The 17,939-nt window shown below is 39.4% G+C and overlaps 1 protein-coding gene across 10 annotated transcripts in view; it reads left to right on the top strand.

Annotated features, from left to right (window-relative positions):
* LOC121313368 (triple functional domain protein) overlaps positions 1–14,835 on the top strand; it is a 194,089-nt gene extending 179,254 nt beyond the window's left edge. For 8 of the 10 annotated variants that reach the window (XM_041245804.1, XM_041245802.1, XM_041245800.1 and 5 more), the window contains 11 exons: positions 1,916–2,096; positions 2,316–3,061; positions 7,065–7,312; positions 7,907–8,033; positions 8,274–8,301; positions 8,813–8,975; positions 9,575–9,696; positions 10,894–10,972; positions 11,234–11,434; positions 11,768–11,906; positions 12,150–14,835. In XM_041245804.1, coding sequence (XP_041101738.1) covers positions 1,916–2,096; positions 2,316–3,061; positions 7,065–7,312; positions 7,907–8,033; positions 8,274–8,301; positions 8,813–8,975; positions 9,575–9,696; positions 10,894–10,972; positions 11,234–11,434; positions 11,768–11,906; positions 12,150–12,692 — 2,577 coding nt within the window. In that variant the 3' untranslated portion in view covers positions 12,693–14,835. Of the gene's footprint in view, positions 1–1,915; positions 2,097–2,315; positions 4,520–7,064; positions 7,313–7,906; positions 8,034–8,273; positions 8,302–8,812; positions 8,976–9,574; positions 9,697–10,893; positions 10,973–11,233; positions 11,435–11,767; positions 11,907–12,149 lie in introns of those variants that run through there. The other 2 variants (XR_005949979.1, XM_041245808.1) reach the window with 2 other exon arrangements.
* Positions 14,836–17,939: the final 3,104 nt, after the last annotated feature.

Raw genomic sequence — 17,939 nt, 5'->3', positions numbered from 1 at the left:
AAATCAGGCAGGACCGGGCCAAGGTTCTCCTAGTAGAGACTTATTGGCCAAGGAGACTCTGGTTTTCGATCTTAATGCAGCTCCTGGCTGACCATCCTTGAAGACTGCCAAAGCGCCGCAACCTGCTTTAGATAGGTACGGGGGACCTTATGGCATCCCGACCCATCAAGCCTGCAACTCTGGGTCTGGCCCCTGAACGGCTGCATTTGAGCCATATATGGCTTTCTAACAGGGTCATTGACACCCTGCAGAATGCCAGAGCACCATCTATGCGTTCCCAGTATCGGCACAAGAGGTGTTTTTCAGACGTGGTTTCTGCCTTAAATTCAAACCCATGACCTGGCAGTTGTACTGCATTATTTGCAGGACCTTTTTGACAAATGGAAATCCCCCTCCACGTTAAAGGTCTATCTAGCAGCCATTCTGGCTTACCATGTCAAAATTGGCTCAGCCTCCCCAGAAGCTCACTTCCTGGCGGGCAATTTTTGAAGGGGACTCGTGGCTTCGGCCGCCTATGAAGGACAATGTTCCTTAATCCACTTATGAAGCCTCCATTTCAGCCCATGCATTCAGCTCAGCTGAAATATTCAACGCTCAAAGTGTCTTTCTTGCTTGCAATCACCTCCATAAAAGCAGGTGAGCAAGATGCAGGCGTTCTCTTTACTGAAAACCTGCTTAATTTTTACAGAAGCCAGGACAAAGGTCACACTCCTTACCAATCCTGCTTTTTTGCAAAAGACTATCTCTGCGTTCCATGTCGGTTGGATTGGAGGCATTTCATCCACCTCCTTTCCAGTCTGACAGAGAAAGGCAGCTCCATACTCTCTGCCCAGTGCAGGCCCTGGCATACTATGCTGATAGGATGAAAAGTCGGAGGCAGTCCAAGCAATTTTTGTTTGCTGTGGGGAGAAGTCCCATGGTCAAACCCTGTCTAAGCAGCAGCTGTCCAGGTGGACAGCAGACATGGTCAGGACTGCCTATGAGGTGGCCAACTTGCCCCCTTCAGGAGAGCTCACTGCCCATTCCACCAGTGGCATGCAACTTTGTGGGCTTCATTCCAGGGTGCATCTGTCAAGGACATCGGTGTGGGCTACTCCCCATGCCTTCACTATGTTCTACAGACTGTTGTGGATCCTTAAAACCCTAGCTTTGGATCTGGAGTGGTAAGGGTTGCCTCCTTGTCGACCTTTACAACGTTTCCCTACATTTGTTCAACCTAGCTACCTGTTACTGATCTTGCCCTTGCGATGGCTTTGGTACACTCGCCCATACGGTAATGGTTACATTTTGTACTTGAAAGGGAACGTTCCCTTTGTGTCCTCGGGGACGTGCCACAACTGAGTCACAGACTCAGAGAAGCTTTTGTATACAATATTCAGGTTTCGGGTCTTTAGGAGGTAAATACCCATACGGTGATGGTAACCAGGGAACCAGGGTTATGATAAGGTTATGATAACGTTTTATTGTTTACTGAATTTACCCATTGTTTATTGGTATACTAAGGTATACACACATGTGTTTAAACCACAGGCATGGTAGTAGTATTATTTATTTTTATTTTTTTGCAACAATATATTTTTTTAAATATTTGTGCCTAAAATACTGGTGCAACAATGGAGCACAAGGAAATATTAATAAATATATAGCTAAATATGAAATAAACAATGCATTAACACAAGCACCAGACCTACCAGGCGAGAAACTAACGTGAAATGCATTTGAACAAGCACAGCAAATCAGCTTAATCCAATTAATTTGTTCTAGTTTCATATCAGTTAGATCAGGTAAACTAAGTAATTGCAATGTTCTACAGCTAGTGGACCTCCCAAGTATTACTACTGAAAAATTATACATGTAATAGGGAATGGGAAACAAGGATGGATCAAACTCACTAATTGTAACCCTGTCTTTGCAGGTGAGCTATTTGGGGCTGGAGGACAGTGTGGAAGGGGATCCATGTAAATTTGCACTGACCTCCAGATCAGCTGACAGCAGCACTGAAACCTATATCCTGCACTCTGCAAACCCTGGAGTGCGGCAGGTGTGGATGCACGAAATCAACCAAATTCTGGAAAACCAGCGAAACTTTTTAAATGGTAATTAAATATTTATCAGCACCTGATTTTTATTTATGTTTTGGATTTAGTATTGATGGTGTATTGTGTACCTAAAGATGGTCCTATACTCCTGATATCCCCTCATGTTACTTGGTATCATATTTATAACCGTTCACACACTCAGTAAGATCAAATCTCACATGTTTAGTGTTGGTTAATGCCATCATCCATGTGCACCTCCTTCTGTCTTTGCTGCAGCCTTGACCTCTCCGATTGAGTACCAGAGGAACCATGTTGGTGCCGGTGGAGCCGGCAGTATCAGCAGCAGCTCCTGCAGCAGCAGTGTTGGCATAGTGCCCAGCTGCAGCAGCACTGCGGGAAGCCGGACCAGGCCCTCCCGCATCCCCCAGCCCGTCAGGCACCACTCCCCAGTGCTGGTCTCCTCTGCAGCCGCAGCGCCTGAAGGGCCAGACAAGATGTCAGGTACGTCTGCTCGCAACTCCTCCCTGCCGCCCCCCAACAACAGAAACTCCTCCTCCCTCGCAGAACAGCCGGAGAAGGACACTGGGAAGGAGATACCCAAGATGAAAGTCTTGGAGAACCCCCGCAGTAGCAAGCAGCCAGGCTCAGCAGAGGGGAACCTAAAGGAACTTCGGGGCAGCTTGGAGGACACCCACTCCCATTCTCCCAGGGCCAGTGTTGGCCCATTGACACTGGGTAAGCCAAGGCCGGGAGCAATCTCCCCCATGGGGTCTCCAGTTTCTCCATCTCCCTTCGGCAAGGAGACCTTCACCCCCGGTAGCCCGGTGCAAAAGGGTACCTCGTTTTGGACTTCCATCCCTGCCTCGCCTGCCAGCCGTCCAGGCTCCTTCACCTTCCCTAGCGAGACTGACTCGATCGGGCACCAGATGCACCGCAACTCCACCCACAGCAAGGACACCGACCGCATGAGCACCTGCTCCTCCACCAGCGAGCAGTCTGTGCACTCCACCCAGAGCAATGGGGTAAGAGTGACGCCAGCCTGTCCTTGAGGCTCTTCCCAAGGCTTCCTTCCTGCGTGTCACCATCACTCTGTACTAACTTGCTCTCAACCCAATCTGTCCCTTCTCTTTCTCTCTCTGCCCCACCGGCTCATTCGAATGTTGTTCTGCTCTTCTCCGAAAAACAACTACTTAACTGCTGTGACTGTTGGCCTGTGATAATGAGTTTAAACGTATTACTGGTATAGCTTCTACTAACTTCTGCAGCCACCTGCTCGACTGTGCTACTAACGTAACTGCTCACCTCCAGCTCTGCTCTTCTCTGCTTCAAAACAAATCGCCTGGCATCGTACAACTGTTCTAACTCATCAGTGTAACTTCTGCCTGAAGTGAAACAGTAAATGAGTCTCACAACTACTAATAGGTTGCCAAGGTAAAATAACACAGCTCCCAGCACTAACTCTTTTCTTCTGATTTCCTCAATCTGTGCTTCAGACCAAACCAGCAGGACAAACACATTCAATTAACTCTTTGTTCCTTATCAATATGTTTGTTTTGATGATACCAAGCTACTTTAAAGACAATACTTAATAGTTATAGGAACCAAAGTTATTCACTAATTTTCTGAAAAGATCTTTAACTGAGTGGTTAATAAATTGTATTTTTCTCTTGAATGTTGCTGTTTCTAAGGGATAGTCTTATTTGTTTTGTTGCTGTAACTGTTCACCTGCTTACAAAACTTTTTGACGTGAAGCTCTGCAAACTTCTGATAACACGGGAGCAAAACTCTCTCTTTCTCTGTACTAACCTCTCCTGGCTTCTTCAAGCTGTGATCTGAAACCAGCTATAAAAAGAAACAAACCACAAAACTGTAAACTGCCACTAGTTACTGGGACTGGCCCTCTAAGGTGATGCCTATAATCTAATCTCGACTCATTTTAACCACTCCTGTTTGTCTCACTCCACCGAAGGCACTAATATCCAGACTCTAGAAGCAACTCGGCTTTTTCAAGGACAAAGTGCCACTACTCCTGTTGGCTTTCTAATTCTATACGGAAAAATGTTCAGCTTTTGTGACTCTCCTTTTTCTTTTCCTTTTTGGGGAATTGCAACGCTGTTGTTCATCAAGCGCTTTGTGATGGTGGTCCACTATGAAATGAAAGGCGCTATTTAAAATAAAGATTGATTGATTGATCTTCTGGTCTGTTTTTGTCAGTGTCATATCACTTTACTCACCCTAATCTGTAAAACTCAGCAGTGAGCACGAGTGTAGCCAGAACTTAAAAACATTTTTAAACTTAATTATTTGTAGTTGGATTAAATAAGTGGGTGAGAAATCATTGAAAACACACATATACGGACTGGCTATCCCCCGGGTTGGTCTCTGAAGTCCTCCATTTTGGATGATCGCTAGATGGCAATTAAAACAATAATATACCAATTGGGTACAAATGGATAAGACTCAGCATTTTGGCTTTTAAGGTGAGGGGATAAAATATATTGTTCTTTCTATGTGATTTTGTATATATATATATATATATATATATATATATATATATATATATATATATATATATATATATATATATATATATATATATATAGTGCCTTGCAAAAGTATTCAGACCCCTGACCAATTCTCTCATATTACTGAATTACAAATGGTACATTGAAATTTTGTTCTGTTTGATATTTTATTTTAAAACACTTAAACTCAAAATCAATTATTGTAAGGTGACATTGGTTTTATGTTGGGAAATATTTTTAAGAAAAATAAAAAACTGAAATATCTTGCTTGCATAAGTATTCAACCCCCACACATTAATATTTGGTAGAGCCACCTTTTGCTGCAATAACAGCTTTAAGTCTTTTGGGGTAAGTATGTACCAGCTTTGCACACAGTGTCGGAGTGATTTTGGCCCATTCTTCTTGGCAGATTTGCTCCAGGTTGTTCAGGTTGGTTGGACAACGCTTGTGGACCGCAATTTTCAAATAGTGCCACAGATTCTCAATGGGATTGAGGTCAGGACTTTGACTGGGCCACTGTAGGACATTCACCTTTTTATTCTTGAGCCACTCCAATGTTGCTTTGGCCTTGTGCTTGGGATCATTGTCCTGCTGAAAGGTGAATTTCCTCCCAAGCTTCAGTTTTTTAGCAGACTGAAGCAGATTCTCTTGCAGTATTTTCCTGTATTTTGCTCCATCCATTCTTCCTTCAGTTGTAACAAGATGCCCAGTCCCTGCTGATGAGCATCCCCACAGCATGATGTTGCCACCACCATACTTCACTGTAGGGATGGTATGTCTTGAGGCATGGGCAGTGTTAGGTTTGCGCCACACATAGCGCTTTGAGTTTTGGCCAAAAAGCTCTATCCTGGTCTCATCTGACCACAAAACCTTTTCCCACATCGCAGCTGGGTCACTCTCATGCTTTCTGGCAAACTCCAGACGTGCTTTCAGATGGTACTTTTTGAGTAACGGCTTCTTTCTTGCCACCCTCCCATACAGGCCAGTGTTATGCAGAGCTCTTGATATGGTTCACTGGTGCACCATTACTCCACTCCCAGCCACTGAACTCTGTAGATCCTTCAAAGTGATTGTTGACCCCTCTGTGGCTTCTCTCACAAGTCTCCTTCTTGTTTGAGCAATGAGTTTTGAGGGACGGCCTTTTCTTGGCAGTGCCTGGGTGGTGTTATGCAGCTTCCACTTCCTGATTATTGATCCAACTGTGCTCACTGGGATATCCAAACACTTGGATATTATTTTGTACCCTTTCCCTAATCTATGCATTTGTATTACTTTATCTCTAACTTCTGTAGAATGCTCTTTGGTCTTCATTTTCCTTCAGATTCACAGCCTTACCAATGATCCTTCAACAGTGGGGTTTTTATCCAGAAAATGTGACAGGAACTTTAATGGTTCACAGGTGGAGGCCAATGGTAAGGTAATTGTGTCCTCGTTAGGGCAATTCCTTTCATTGATGCAAACTGGGAGCTTCCACAGCACAGGGGTTGAATACTTAATGCAAGCAAGATATTTCAGTTTTTTATTTTTTTTAAATATTTCGAAACATTTGTACCATTTGTAATTCATTAATATGAGAGAATTGGTCAGGGGTCTGAATACTTTTGCAAAGCACTGTGTGTGTGTGTGTGTGTGTGTGTGTGTGTGTGTGTGTGTGTGTGTCTATATATATATATATATATATATATATATATATATATATATATATATATATATATATAATTTTTTTTTTTTTTTTTTTTTTTTAAATATTTTTAATTCTGCAGTTTTTCTTCCTTCAAACCAAGATGTCTGCATGAGCTCCGGTTTCAAATGCATGCCAGTGCCAATAGAGAGAGATTCTGAAATGTTTGTTTCTTATGAAAGCTTGTATGTTCTGTAATATATCAGTGTCTGTTTTTTGTTCTGTTTTGAAGTATCTTTAAGACCCACGTTTTTGGTCTTTATTATAATGCCTAAGGGACCCCATTCAATTTTTGGTGTAATTATGTGGCTTAACATATTGTGTTATTAACTTGCATCACAATCTAAATCTTCTGTTGCGTTACTGTAAATAATGGTAGATTGCACCTCACTAAATTCTCCAACTCAGGATATTTAAAATGTAGTGTTTTATTAAAGATTAATATTTTAATTAACTGAGATATTGCAAAATAACACTTATTAATGGTTGAAAGATAATATGCCTGTATTTAATTATGACAAGTTCGGAAGTAAAAGAACATTTCCCCCCAAAAAAGGCTTCTTGCGTACTGGTTTCGTTGCTGGCCTTAACAAAACCTCTACCCCTTGGCTTCTGTCACAGCCTGGCTTATGTGAAGCATGCAATTTGGAATGGGGTGTTTGTTCCATGGCACTCCTTCAGCTAATTCTTCATTAGCTTTGTAAATATCTTGTTTACAGTCCAAGTGGAGACTGTGTTACCTGACATGAATGCTGATGGCTCCTTAAAGCCACCCAATGCTAAATGTCTCCTGTATTGTTTCATTCCTTCCTGGTACAGAGTGAAAGCAGCAGCAGCAGTAACATCTCCACCATGCTAGTGACACACGACTACATGGCGGTGAAGGAGGATGAGATTAATGTCTACCAGGGAGAGGTGGTTCAGATTCTGGCCAGCAATCAACAAAACATGTTTCTGGTGTTCCGCGCCGCCAATGAAATGTGCCCCGCTGCCGAGGGCTGGATCCCCGGCTATGTGCTGGGGCACACTTCAGCAGTCATACCCGACTACCCCGAAGGAACCGTCAAGTAAGGGCCTTTCCTAAGCACTTGGTTAAGGTAGTCTGTTCAGTGCTAATCAGGGCAGTTTAATTTGCCACTAATGGTTGATTCACTCGCAGACCCTGATCAGCACTAATCTTAGATACTGTTAGGCAAGTCTGCTGTGATGAAAAAGTGAAAATACTGGCATCATTTTCTATCGGTTACTTCTGTGATCTCCATTTAGTTAAATTCGGCAGTCTGAGATTTCTGGTTATATGTTAAACAAGGGACACAACCTTTCCTGTATGTCTGTATATTTTCAGTGCTCCAGTTAGAATGAAGATGTGTGCACCTTTTATCATGTTGTTTCAAATGGCACAAAATATGTAATTAGTAAAGTATGATATTTCCTAAATGAAGAAGACATTTGAAATCTGCTTATCTACATACAGTACATGTCTCTACTCCCACGTGATTGATTGCTCGATTCATTTTCATTCTAACTTAATGGGCAGTACTACTAATACGAACCATTTTATTAAATCAGTCCTGTACCTGTTGAGGAATTAGACATCTTTGGAAGGGAATAAAAAGTAAAGAATATTAAATTCATTGTTTAACACATTTTTGCTTTACCAGGAAGTCGTCATCGTGGCACACAGCACTCCGCCTAAGGAAGAAGTCGGAAAAGAAAGACAAGGATAGCAAGCTAGAAAACGGCTACCGGAAGTCCAGAGAAGGATTGCCCAATAAGGTTTCTGTAAAGGTATGCGGTACAAGAATACACTGCAAATACATACAGCAAGGACACTTTGCTGTGTTGTTGCTGGCTGACTGTGTGAAAAATACATGCACTGCCTTTGGTTTTGAGGCTGTGCGACTTGATATGAATTAAGAATATATATCCTGCAGTGTTAAACTCAAAGCCTTTTAAATCTGTTAGGTAGTAAGATATCACTTTCAACAGGTATGATACAATGTTCTTTTTTTTTCCCCCCATTTTCAGCTTCTTAATCCCAACTACATTTATGATGGTGAGTTGTTTCTGTTTTTTTTTAATCTAAATATTCTCTCTCTCTTTCTCTCTCTCTCTCTCTCTCTCTCTCTCTCTCTCTCTCTCTCTCTCTCTCTCTCTCTCTCTCTATATATATATATATATATATATATATATATATATATATATATATATATATATATATTTTTTTTTTTTGGAACTCATCAAAAACATAATTGAATAGGGTAACTCAAGTTTAATTTAACTGTCAAGGTTATTCCATGTGTGCCTTTTCATCCTGTTTTCTGCGCTGTTTGAACTAGTGACCTGAGTTAATTTACATCTTAGTTTATGCCATTAATTCCTGGGATTAACCTGGTTTCCCTTCTCTCTACTTTAAGTGAATTCAATGTTCTGCAGGGGGTCTAACTACGGCATTGTCTAATCTTAATATCATTTCCCTGCACTTCCCTAGACATTTGGCAGTGCTGTTTTTTGCCATTGCTTACTCCTTTTGATATTGTGTAATGCTCGTCTAATTACTGTTCCAGTTCCCCCAGAGTTCCTTTCCCCCCTGAGTGACGTAACCTGTGACAGCGGTGAGTGCGTCACCCTCAGATGTAAAGTCTGTGGTCGACCCAAAACTACCATCACCTGGAAAGGACCAGACCAAAACACTCTAAGCAATGATGGACACTACAGCATTGCATGCAGGTATAACCATTTCTGTTTCTTTATGTGCTTCTGCCAGGCAAATGTGTGACATTTTGTTTTTAAAGAGGTTTCTTATAAGCAATTTAGAAAGAAGCACATGTCATAGCAAATGTGTATTCATTAAAGAAAAAAATGTAATGTAACATTGTAGCTCAGTTTACAGTGACATGCCTTCCTGTAAGGTAGCTTCTTAAACTTGTACTCCCTAGGTGATGTCTTCAGTCAAATCGTATCGCTTACTGCAAAACATCAGTTTTTAGCAGCACTAACTGGTTGGTAAGGATAGGAAAGCATTTGAGGAGAGAATTACACTCCCCCAGTACTTTGTATTGAAAGTATAGCAGAGTATCTGAAAGTAGTACATTTAATCTAGAACTTTCTCTAACTGGATGGTACCAGATTTAAAAAATAAAAAGAATACTTTCAAAACAGCGTGTGCAAGACCTGCATAGCAAACGGAAGAGCATGGTGTGTGTGATTTGTGGAACGATAACCCCTTTAATTGTGCAGCCAGTGGGGAGTACCTTGTCATGTGGATCAAACAGTTTTTACTTAATTATTGACATATGCTTGTCTGTACATTGTCCCCTGTCTTGCAGTGAATCTGGAGAGGCTACCCTCAGAATAGTGGGTGTATCCACAGAAGATGATGGCACGTACACCTGCGTGGCCACCAACGATGTGGGTTCAGTCTCATCCGCGGCTAGCCTCCGAGTGTTGGGTTAGTTTTTTTTTGTTGTTAAAATTAGAGCTTATAGACATTGCAATGTCCTAATAGCTTAATTATTCAGCATGGAGGCCGCGCCAACATGGTTGGTAGCAAAGTCAGGGTTTAGTGTTAAGTATCCATGTTTTAATGACCTCTGAAGTTAATATGTTTAAGTAATACACTAGTCCAATTAAATAAACTTTGTTAAAGCATTGTGTCACCAGGAGGACAGTGCTCACAATGTGATAGGTTATGGATGACATGGTTCCAACATAATTTATTATTTGTGTGGAACCAGTTAAAATGGCAGCTCTTCCTAGTGGACATTTTGAATGATGAATTTGAATTCCTGCTTAAGAACTATTTAGGGCAGCGTTTTCCAAAGTGGGGGTTGCGACCCAAATATGGTTCGAGGCAAGGTTTCTGATGGGTCGCCAAATGATCAACAAATATGACTTTCAGTGCACACTGTTAAGATTGTGTTTCACTATACAACTTCTTATGCTTATATTCAAAATAAATTATTAGCAGTAATTATGTAATCAATGTATTGCTGTTTTGCTTTAAATATGAACCAAAAAAATAAAGTATAAGGTGACATGTCTGACTTGGTAATTTAAAAAAACTACAGGTTCTCTCTCACAGCTTCAAAACTCACACGCTTCACCCAGTCCCTCCCTCTCCCAGGTTTACGTATCACGGTGTCGTGCACGCTCCACCAATCACAGGCATGCATTCCCATCCCACCACCCATTCTGTCAATGCACTCACTTAGTGCACCAATCCCCTGGGAGCTCTACTGTAAATGCATGTCTGTGATTGGCTGCAGTGCCATTGTACGCATGAAGGATACCCTTAACTCAATAACCTGGGCTGGCTCATTAATTTGATTTAAAGCAAACATTTTAGCAACCTGTAAAACTATCAAAGCCTGAATGCTTATATAGTGTAGTGTACTTACAAATAAATTAAACGTCGCTTTTTTATTGGTTATGTACTTCAGTTAAAATACCGAATAATGAATAATTTTGAGTCGTAGGTTCACTGTTCCTGTGTTTATTTGGGTCTCCTATCAAAAAGTTTGGGAAAAACTGATGTAGGCTATAAACTTCCCAGTATAGTTGTTGGATAGTTAACTATAATTTCATTTATTGTTGTTTTTCCCCTAGTTTTCTTGAACTAAATGGAAGGCTATGTTTTATTTCTCAGGTCCTGCCAGTGATGGAATCAGAGTCCTCTGGAAGGATGGCTTTGATTCGATTTACAGCGAGACAGCAGAGTTGGGCAGGTAAGCGTTTAAGTTAATTGTGAACTATGCAAGAAATGCAATGCAGCCACACCTAAATGCCACAAAGATGTTTCATAAAAATCAGCTGCAAGTACTGTAACCACAAAAATAATGTTGTCGACCCGGTTTACTCTTGTGACTTATGCAAGCAACCTTTACTGACAAAAAAACAGGAAACAACATGCAATGTTATTTCAAGGATATGTCATTGATTTCCTTTGTGATAGTAAAGGCCTTCTCACAATTCTTAATTCCTTGCAGGGGCAGGTTCTCTGTGGTGAAGAAGTGTGACCAGAAAGGGACCAAGCGAGCTGTAGCTGCAAAGCATGTGAACAAGAAGCTGATGAAACGGGACCAAGTGACCCACGAGCTCAGCATCATGCAGCACCTCCAACACCCACAGATCATTGGTCTTCTGGACATCTTCGAGACATCAGCCAGCTATGTATTAGTATTAGAGATGTATGTATGTATGTTTTCGGTTAATGCCAAAAAAAATTTAAAAAAATCTCAAAAGCATAAATGTCAAAGCTCTGCAAATTCTACAAACCTTTATATTACATCTTTTGTTATGCTATATTTTATAAATATATAATTATTTGAAATAAATTGTTTTATACAATATGCACTGTATATTTTATGTGCCTCAGTTGGAATATATGTACCTTTATCAGTCAGAGATCATAGTCCTTTATCAAAATATATCAGTAGTAAAGTATTATTTTTCCTAAAACAAGATGACATTTGAAATCTAGCGATTCATGTATGTTATTTCTGTGTTTTATTGATTAACAGGGCAGACCAAGGCCGTCTTCTAGACTATATTGTAAGCTGGGGTAACCTTACAGAGGAGAAGGTGACGATGTATCTTAGGGATATATTCAAAGCTTTGCAGTACCTTCATAACTGTCGAATAGCTCATTTGGACTTGAAGGTGAGGCATTTGTTTACTACCTATTCTCTTTTGCATCTGAATGATTTTATCCTTTCACACCTTTTAAATTGCTACAACAAAAACTTGATTATCCTGTCATTGATGAGGGAAAGGAACTGATAGCCCCTTTTGATTAAGATAGCATTGGATTCTGGCTATAGTTGTTGAGTATGGAGTCAGGGGTAATTTGTACACAATAATAAGCATATCAGTAATTATTCTGCTTGTGTTTCCCTCTCCAAGCCTGAAAACATATTGGTAAACCACACTACAGCTCAGCCAACTGTTAAACTGACCGATTTTGGGGATGCGGTCCAGTTGAACAGCACATACTACATCCACCCATTGCTGGGGAGTCCGGAGTTTGCAGCTCCAGAGCTGATTCTGGGCAACCCCGTCTCCTTGTCATCCGACACCTGGAGCATCGGAGTGCTGACTTACGTGGTTCTCAGTGGAGCCTCCCCTTTCCTGGATGAAAGCGTGGAGGAGACCTGCCTGAACATTTGCTGTTTGGACTTCAGCTTCCCAGACGACTACTTTCAAGGAGTCAGCCAGGCCGCCAAAGATTTTGTGTGCTGCTTGCTGCAAGGCGACCCTGCCAAGCGGCCCACGGCTGCAGTCTGCTTGCAAGAGCCATGGCTGCAGCCGGGGGGCCACCGCAGCCCTGCATGCATAGAGACATCCAGACTGATTTCCTTCATCGACCGGCGCAAACACCAGAACGATGTTCGACCCATTGGCAGCATTAAGAACTTCTTACAAAGCAGACTCATGCCTAGGGTTTGACCTGGAGTAAAAAAATAAATAAATAAAAAATTCTCTCATTCTCTTTCACCTGCCAGTCTGAATTCTGAAGACCGCTGCGGTATTCAGCCAGTATCTGCTGCGGACTGGTTAGAAAGATAAAAAGATAAAGACTGACAGCTAGTGAGCCGCTTTTGTGGCCACATCTTCGTGTGGAAACTGCATGCCAAGGAAACCTGCAGAAAAGCAGAACTTGGGATTAGCAATGCAAACTAAGCTAGCATGGAGGGCTATGTGAATACTTCTCTGCCTGAGCCAGACAGAGCAAGCCTTTGTTATTTTACAGTATTTCAATTCAGGTTGCTTAAAATGAATAAATAAGAGTTTTCAAGAAAATCCCTTTTTTAAAACAATGTATATGAAACAAAAGCAATCAAATGAGGAGAACAAATCTTTATCCAAACATTTTCAAGAACTTATTTAAAAAAATAAATAAAAAAGAAACAAGGGAACTCCCACCTCCACTTTAGTAGAAAAAAAGACTAAAATCTTGAGTTAGATGGTAGCATGCAGTGGCTGCTCAGCCAAAGTGGCCTCCGTTAAGACATTTCTAAGTTAAATCGGTCATCACAGCTTTTTGATTTGCCTCGCTTTGTATTTATTCTACTAAACCATGCAAATCATACCACAAGCAGCCATATTGGTTTGAACTGCTGCGGGGTGAACCTCAAAAGTTTTGCTTTTAATAGAACAAAATTGTGTTACTCTGATTAAAAATATATAAGCCTTACTTTTGTATATAGACTGTTTTGTCTGGCTTTTTTTTTCATTTTTGAAATGGTGGCTTGCCACAGAGGTTCTGCTGTGAGTTGGAGATAGCAAACTGAGAGATAAATAGAAAGGCAGGGGCTTTTCTGTGGCATGACATATACTGCCAGTCAGATTGAAGAAGAGTGTGAAGATGCTATGCTGTAAATTCACTTGTTGTATATTAGGTTTCACTTCGTATCACATGCAGTGTTGTGGCTTTAACATTTTATGCAACTCTATTTATGAAGACCTCTGTTGTACTTGTAATAAATATATAGAAAAGCACCTACTTGATACTGCAAGTTCTACAGTTATTTGTGTTTCTTTTCACTGTTCCATTAGTTCAGTATTATTTCCCAAAATCCCTAGTAGCTCAAACTAGTAAAAATTCCAAGGATGGTGAAAATCCTGTGGATCGACATGGCACTTACATTTGACCTATCTTATTTGTATTACTAGTTAAACCAAAGTGCTCCAAGCTTTACAAGAAACTAGTGCTTTTTTTTTAAGTTTTTTTTTTCCCCCTTTTAAAAAATTATATATATTAAAGCAGAACTGTAAGGTGGGACAGATTAGTTATGATTGTAGCTTTATTTATTTAAAAAAGGGGAATGGTGGATATTTACCTGGTTTAACATTTAATTTGCCTGTCATTTCATACTATAGAAGTTCTTCATATATAATTATCACCACATTGTATATAGAATGGTGTACTCTCTAATTGTTATCTTTTAGCATTGGAGTGAATCGACCCCAAACTTATGAAAAAGTTGCATTTCATAGTTCAATTGGTGAGGTATTCCTGGAAGAAGAGGATCCTTTGATGTTTCCAGCAGTTTATGCAGCTTTGAAATGTAATTTATACACTGATAGAAACCCTGATGTTGCAGGTGTAATGTTTGCAAACTGAAATTTGGCTGAATATTAAAACTGCCTTTTGATTGAAACTATATTGCAAGATTTTTAATCTAAACAGAATCAAAATCAAAATCAAAATGCAAGGTTTGTTTATCTGAGAACTGAAAAGACAACTGTATTTTGTCCAGGTATTTGGAAGTTACACAATCTCTATTTTCCATGTTCTTGCCAGTGGTTTCACCTATACAGTCCCATTCAGTCATTGTACTCATGTATTTATTCATAATTGTAAAGCTGTACAGAGACAAATTACTACGGGAATTTGGACTGGATGTGTTTTCGTACAAACCTCATCGTATTATATAAATATATATTTTTTTGTGTATTTGATTTTGTCATTTTTACGTTTATTATTTGTGCATGTATATTTCTTTGTACAGAAACCAAGTGTTTACACAGTATGTGCTGTAAATATTTTATTTTGCCATCAGTTTTAAAATTAAACGTATGCAACATACTCTTGCCTACATTCATTTTATTTTTATTTTTTTTGTCTCATCTGGTTCCATTTGTTTTTTTTTTTGTTTTTTTTTATGATGTTAATATTGCCACCTTTAACTGAGTACTAAATTTAATAATTTAATAAAAGAAACTAGTAACTGGGGGGGACATTTTACATATTGCCGCTATTAATAAATTTCAAGAATAAAGTCTAAAGTTATAAAATGGTACTCTCAACAAATCACATATGCCATGTACAGTATAATGCTTTTTTATTGTGCTGAACTGAATAAACTGCAGTGTAAAGCAAAAATTTACAGCAAAAAGTGAGCAGATTCCTAATCAAATTAGACTTGTGTTGTCTTTTTATCTGTTTTTATAACCTTGTCTAAACTGATATTGATCCAACATCCCTTTTGTCCGACCTGACTTAATTGGAGGCAGTGTGTTCCAGAAGGTCACTGGTTCAAGTCCCACCTCTGCCACTGACTGGCTCACTGTGTGACCCTGAGCAAGTCACTAAGCTGCTCCTACTCCATCCTGCGGATGAGATGTTAAATCAATGCCCTATTTTAAGTGACTGCATATAATACACAGTTCACAGCCTACCTCTGTAAAGCGGTTTATGATGGTGGTCCGCTATGAAAGACGCTATATAAAGTTGTTATTATTATTATTAATAATAATAATAATAAAATAATAATAATAATAATAATTAATAATAATTTAAGTGCAAGCTAACCTGAGTCAAGATGGTTTTAAACCGGTTTGACCAGTACCAAGCTTAACTGGTGTTTGACAAGCCTGTGCTCCAACTTTCATTAGCCACAAGCTATCATTGGTACATTTCATGATCAGACTTGTGCATAGACATTTTCAAGGAAAGCAATAGATTTTAATCTCTGGGACTTTCCTGGTTATAAATAAAAATAAAATAAGGAATGTTCTTGGTCATCCAACCATGTATAATATCTATGTGTACAGTACAGTAGATTACTGTTAACTTTGAAAGACAAATTTGTAAGGGAGCTGACTGCTTAAAGAAACGTTACAGGAATTGAAAGGTCTCTTGTGAAATGTTAACTGTGTATCCCGTTGTTCTACTTTTTCTCCACTTAAGTCTGCTTCCAGTATTAGGGACAATATCTGTATTACAGCCACCCCACCCTAAATTTCTTCAAATACTCCATTCATTACAGAATTGGTTTGATCTCGACTCCATGTCAACTAGATAGCCATCAAAAAACAGTGAGTGGCTTTGGGAAGAGTGGTTCACTAGTTTTTGATGGATGTTTTACATAATTATAAATAATCGTTAGGACATAACTGGTAAAAGTGATTGCAATACTATAGATGTAAAACATTAGTTTAAATGTTAGTTAAAGCTGTATAATCTTTAACATTTCTAAGTTTCTAGGTGCAAAAGGAAGCCAGGAAAACTACAGACTGTCCTAAAGCGATTCCAATCGAATTGTTGTGGGTGGTTGTTTTTTTTTTTTTTGTTTCTGTTTTTTTGTTTTTATTTGTCTTGGTAATTGATCTTCAGTTGTATTCATATAAAAACACAATTGCATATGTTATGATTTGGTTATTAATTACATTCAAAATCATAATTGAAAGACAAATGATATTAATAAAATACATTTTCCAGGATTTCAAGCTGTTTTTAAATTATACTTTACAGAACAGGTAAAGTTACTTCAAATCTTTAACAATGTTGAGAATGAGTGAATCTTTATGAAACCACAGATGGGGCTTCAGAGCAAGCACATAAAAAAAAAAAAATACTATGAGGTGTTTATCAAATCTGATTGTCAGATGGTAAACATTGAATGCATTTTTTAGCTGTGACCAAACTTGTTAATCTTTGAGTCCTGCAAGACCATGCAGTCTGCACCTGGATGATAAATGACACCTTGTAAACCCTCACACATCTGATGTATACATATTTCTCCATGATCAGATGTTCATTTCCAGAGAAAGCTCTGTAACCTCATTCTGTGATTACAAGACATTTAGGGGGTGTTGTAAGTATAGGCGCAGTGCAAATAATTACAGATGCAAAATTCTAATTGCATTGCGGCCGGGCAATTATTTTGCACTGCTCTCTATGTAAGCTTAAGAGCAATGCAAATTACTCAAAATGCACAAACGATGATTCACAGTTATGATAATGAGGACATCAGTCTCTTTAACAGCCACACTTGAAGAGTTAACAGTCAGAGAGCAGTAATTGCTGTATGACATTTCTGGAGCACGAAACTACAAAGCAAAAAAAATGAAATTGAGTTGTTTGGAAAAGCCTCAGCCAACATCAGTTATACAATTATCCTTGGTCCTATGTATTGGCTGGCCCTTTTCAGCATGACATTCAGAAATTTCCCTAGCACTCTGGAAAAGGTGAACTGGGCTACCCCTCCAAACATGAAAGGAACCAGAGACTAAGTAGTGCAGAGAACACAGCACTTTCACATGTGCAGGGGGTGGTCCACAGATTGTTGCTGGAGTCTATCTCATCCCGCAATTTAGCTATTGGGTCTAGGACAGTGGTCCTCAAAGTAATTTGGGCACGGGCATGAATTGATCTTACTTGGCTGTTTGCGGGCACGCTGACTTAAACACTGCCTTCCTGCGACATATACTGTGTGTGTGTGTGTGTGTGTGTGTGTGTGTGTGTGGTGTATATATATATATATATATATATATATATATATATATGTGTGTGTGTGTGTGTATATATATATTTATATATGTGTGTGTGTGTGTGGTGTGTATGTATATATATATATTATATATATATATATAACTAAATCTACTATAGTGTTTCCCTTGTCTGGTGAAATTTTAAAATATATAGAGAGAATTAAATTCTAAATACTGAAATGTATTATTTTTCTCAATAAGTCGTCGAAATTCAGTGCTTACCCGGCATATTAACACCCCGCCTCTTCTCACGAATGATTGGACAGCTATCAGATCTTTCACTTTTCCATTGGCTACTCACTCACCTTCAATTTATATGCAGAATACCTACCAGAATAGGACAGCTGCATAAAACTTGGCAGATATTTGACTCTCCTATTGGTTAAACTTATTGTCAGTACCTGCAACTGAAACACA

The sequence above is a fragment of the Polyodon spathula genome, chromosome 3 (genome assembly GCF_017654505.1).
Source record: "Polyodon spathula isolate WHYD16114869_AA chromosome 3, ASM1765450v1, whole genome shotgun sequence".
Taxonomy (NCBI): domain Eukaryota; kingdom Metazoa; phylum Chordata; class Actinopteri; order Acipenseriformes; family Polyodontidae; genus Polyodon; species Polyodon spathula.
Note: the sequence above shows the minus strand (reverse complement) of the source record. Positions and strands in the feature narration are given on the sequence as shown.